General features: G+C 44.5%; 1 protein-coding gene across 1 annotated transcript in view; it reads right to left on the minus strand.

Annotated features, from left to right (window-relative positions):
- Positions 1–2,830, minus strand: part of LOC107302585 (cytochrome P450 2J2) — a 14,713-nt gene extending 11,883 nt beyond the window's left edge. The window contains exons 1-2 of the mRNA XM_015831703.1: positions 2,654–2,830; positions 42–204 (exon numbers count right to left, since the gene is read on the minus strand). Of these exons, the coding sequence (XP_015687189.1) occupies positions 42–204; positions 2,654–2,824 (334 nt within the window). The 5' untranslated portion in view covers positions 2,825–2,830. The remainder of the gene's footprint in view (positions 1–41; positions 205–2,653) is intronic.
- Positions 2,831–3,999: the final 1,169 nt, after the last annotated feature.

Here is a 3,999-nt window from a genome sequence, read left to right on the forward strand (position 1 = left end):
AACAAGACAGAACAGAGTAACTCCCTGCAATTTTGACTTACCCCTGTTTTTGGTGATGTCTGAATGAAAAGGTGTCACTGGGCGATCAACAAAGACTTCTGAAGTCTCAATCAGTGCTTCTTTCACCGCTTGGTATCCAGAGAAAATGATAATGTGGAAACTGCCTCCCCACAGAGAATAGATGTTCCCATAATGCTTTGCCAGCTGCAGTTTGGAAAAAGGAAGAACAATGTTCTCTATTATTACACCTAATTGCAGACGAATATGAAACTTCAGTTTGTTTCCTATTTCTTGCCTTTTACCTTCCCTTTTCACACGATGTTTCTCCAGAACTCATCAGGATAACCTGTATCCAACTAATCAAAGAGAGGCCCAACCTCGAAACTAATCAAAGAGAGGCCCAACCTCAGGGGAAATTTCCTGACAATTAAGATTTAAGATAACCTTTACTGTGGGCTCACTGTTGCCTGCTCTCAAAAGAAAGTATATATCTACCTATACACATAATAATACACATATACACATTCTATATATCTATATCTGTATCTGTATCTGTATCTGTATCTGTATCTGTATCTGTATCTATCTATCTATCTATCTATCTATCTATCTATCTATCTATCTATCTATCTATCTATCTATCTATCTATCTATCTATCTATCTATCTATCTATCTATCTATCTATCTATCCAGTGCTTTTTGTAAAAAAAAAAAAAAAAGGTGCCAGTACTCACACATGTCATACAACCTACCTTGCCTATCTACAAGGTTCCATCCCAAAAAGGTGCCGGAACTCTGTTCCAGGCGTTCTATGAGAAAAAAAGCCCTCTGTCTGTCTGTCTGTCTATCTGTCTGATTGATTGCACCTTGGCATTTTTGACTGCCATACTGCAGTTCTTTTTTTTATAATCACTTTTGCCTTGCAGCCCCCCAAGTAGGGGCATTCAGCAGGCTCAAGTCGCTAGTTCTTTTGCTGTGAGGTTGCTGCGCATGCCCGTCTTATTGTGTACGGTCGCTCGGTGTATTTGTAGGAAGCCAGTTATTGTGCTTGTCAGCTGTCAATGATTTTGTGGGTCGTGTAATCAGGGCTGTCATTTCTCATTTCATCGTATTTGGATGTAGTGAGTCAGGTTCCGTTATAAGGGTCAGTCTTGGTTATGGTCTCAATACTCTGTCATTGTTTGGATGTTGTGTGTGCTTGTTTTGTCACGTGTGGTTGTTTTGTGATGTTGTTGGATTTATGTTTTGGATGTTGTGGTCAGATGTTTGGATGTTGTGGTCCAAGGGAGATCCCTCTTGCTTCGGCGGCTACATCTGAGGGCTCCCTCTTCAGTCCTCCACTCGCAACTTCATCTCAGGCCCAAAGATCATGATCCCCTGATGCGGAGGCCGGTCAGGGGCCCAACATGCTCATTGCCCCAGATCCAAATCTCAATTGGGTAGCCCCTTCACCCAGAAATCAGCTGGGGCCTTCAGCCATGTTCACACCCACTGCTGCCAGTCTCCGCCCCAATATTCCTCAAGCAGTATGGCCAGAACAGCTCCAAACCCTGATCGCTCAGGCATTTGCACAGAGTATTGCTTCATTGCAGAGACCCAGACCTGAATCTCCCATTCATTTCCAATCTGAACCCCTGGAATATGCTTGCTCCATTGCCTCTGATCGCTCATCTTGGGACAGGGGGTCATATTCGGATGCAGAGGAGCCACGGGACCCACCACTGTCAGAAGATGAGGAGGCGTCTCAGGACCCCTCTCCCTTCGTGGGGTTGTTTGAGTCTCCAGCCTATTTTCTCAACAGGTGTTTTGTCCTTGTGCCTTTAACAAGGATGGCCATAGGCTGGGATAGAACATTCGTCTGCTGCTTCGCCTTCATCGGAACTGGTTCAGCCTAGCCCAGCAGGAGGCGTGGCAAATTCTCAGACTTAGTCTATTGGGTAAAAGGACAACAGAAAACCCATCTGTGGATTATCCATCATCATGCTGAGAAAAGGCGTTCAGGCAAGATAACGCCCCTTTTCATCCCAAATAAGGCCCACTACTGTTGTATCATCCGCATACTTCACAATATGGTTGGTGGCAAACCTTGCACAACAGTCATGGGTCCACAGGGTGAATAACAGCGGACCTGTGCTCAGGAAAATGGTGTTAGAAATATTAGTCCCAACTCGCACAGACTGGGGCCTAATCAATAAGAAAATCAAGAATCCAGGTGCACAAAGGAGTATTAAAACCTAAAAGGCCCAGTTTGTCTACTAGATGCTGAGGAATGATTATATTCAATGCTAAACTGAAGTCGACAAACAACATTCACACATATTTCTTTCCTCTAAGTGTTCCAAGATCAGTTGGAGAACAGAAGAAACAGCAGGTTCTGTAAAGCAATTTGGACAAGAAACAATGCAATTGCATAAACTGAAATTGCTCCAAAGCCAGATGTAGCTGATAAAGTGCTTAATTAGGGACAGAAAGACTCTAGTTCAAGTCTGTCCTTAACCATGGAAATTCTCAATCATTCTCTCTCGGGCAACCTCTCCCACAGGTCTCTCATGGGCCTCTAAATACCATAAACAAGAACAAATAAAACCATCAAGTTGCTTTGCAACTTCCCCTTGGATGAAATAACCTGATGAAGTAATGCAAAAGGTGTACCTTTCTGAAAGTCCTCTCTGTATAGCCAGTCCCCAGCACTCGCCACAGACTTCCGACCACAGGAAGTGGGAAAGGCCCCGGTGGGTAGCGTTTGCGTGACCAGATCTGTTTCACATAGGAAAGAATCTGGCGTGGAATCCAAAGGATCAGAAGGAACAGTAGCTTCAACATCCTCCTTCCTTCTCACTCTCCAGTCTTATTGTCTGTTGCAAAACCTGTGCCTGGAATACTTAGCTCTGATTAATGTTGAGCAGTCATGTGATGTAGTTAAGGTAAATTAAGCACTGGTAAAATATGAGCTGTGGTGGCGCAGTGGTTAGAATGCAGTGTTGCAGGCTAATTCTGCCAACTGCCAGCAGTTCGATCCTGACTGGCTGAAGGTTGACTCAGCCTTCCATCCTTCCAGTAAAATAAGGACCCAGATTATTGGGGGAAAGATACTGAAGGGAGAGAAGCTAAAAGAATTACCACCCCGAGAAGCATAGAACCCTGTTTCTCTACCTGGAACACCGACATACAAACTAGCAAAAACCTTGCAGAGGAAACTCGAATACCTGGTCAACAACTCAAATCAATAAACTCCCCAGAACAATTTCTCCAATGGTCCAACAAACCAAGATCAACAAGGAAGAAATTATGGTCTCTTTCGACATCACCGCCCACTTACCCTTGATTGACATCGACCTGTCTAACCCAAACCATTCACCACCTACTCACTAAACACCTACCCACAAGGATGATGCCACTACAGAACACTCTATGTCCACAGAAACCATCACGAAACTCCTGGATCTATGCCTCAACACATCCTTCAAAGTCAATGGGAAAATGTATAAGCAAGTACAAGGTACCCCGATGGGATCACCCATATCAGGCCTAATAGCAGAAGCAGTCATGCAATGACTCGAATCCATAGCTCCACCCATCATCCAACCAAAATTCTAGACACGCTATGTCGATGACACCTTTGTCATCATCAAATGCTTCCAAATTGAAGAAACACACCACCCACTTAACAACATATCCCCTGGGATCAAATTTACATGCGAAGAGGAAGCAGACAACAGACTCCCATTCCTCGGCACCGACATAAGGAGACTGGACAATGGAGAACGGGAAACCTGTGTCTACCGCAGACCTATACACACGGACCACATGCTCAGCTTCACAAGGGACCATCCCACTGCACACAATAGGAACTGTATCCAAACCCTCTTCAGAAGGGCCAGGACACAGTGAAGCATCACAACACTAAGAAAAGCAGAAGAGAAACAGCTGCTGGATGTCTTTCTCTGCAATGGCTATCCAAAACCTTCATATTCTGACACACAGCACCCAAACCACAA

Source organism: Protobothrops mucrosquamatus, unplaced genomic scaffold (genome assembly GCF_001527695.2).
Source record: "Protobothrops mucrosquamatus isolate PMUCROS unplaced genomic scaffold, P.Mucros_1.0 scaffold_276, whole genome shotgun sequence".
NCBI classification, from domain to species: Eukaryota; Metazoa; Chordata; class Lepidosauria; order Squamata; family Viperidae; genus Protobothrops; species Protobothrops mucrosquamatus.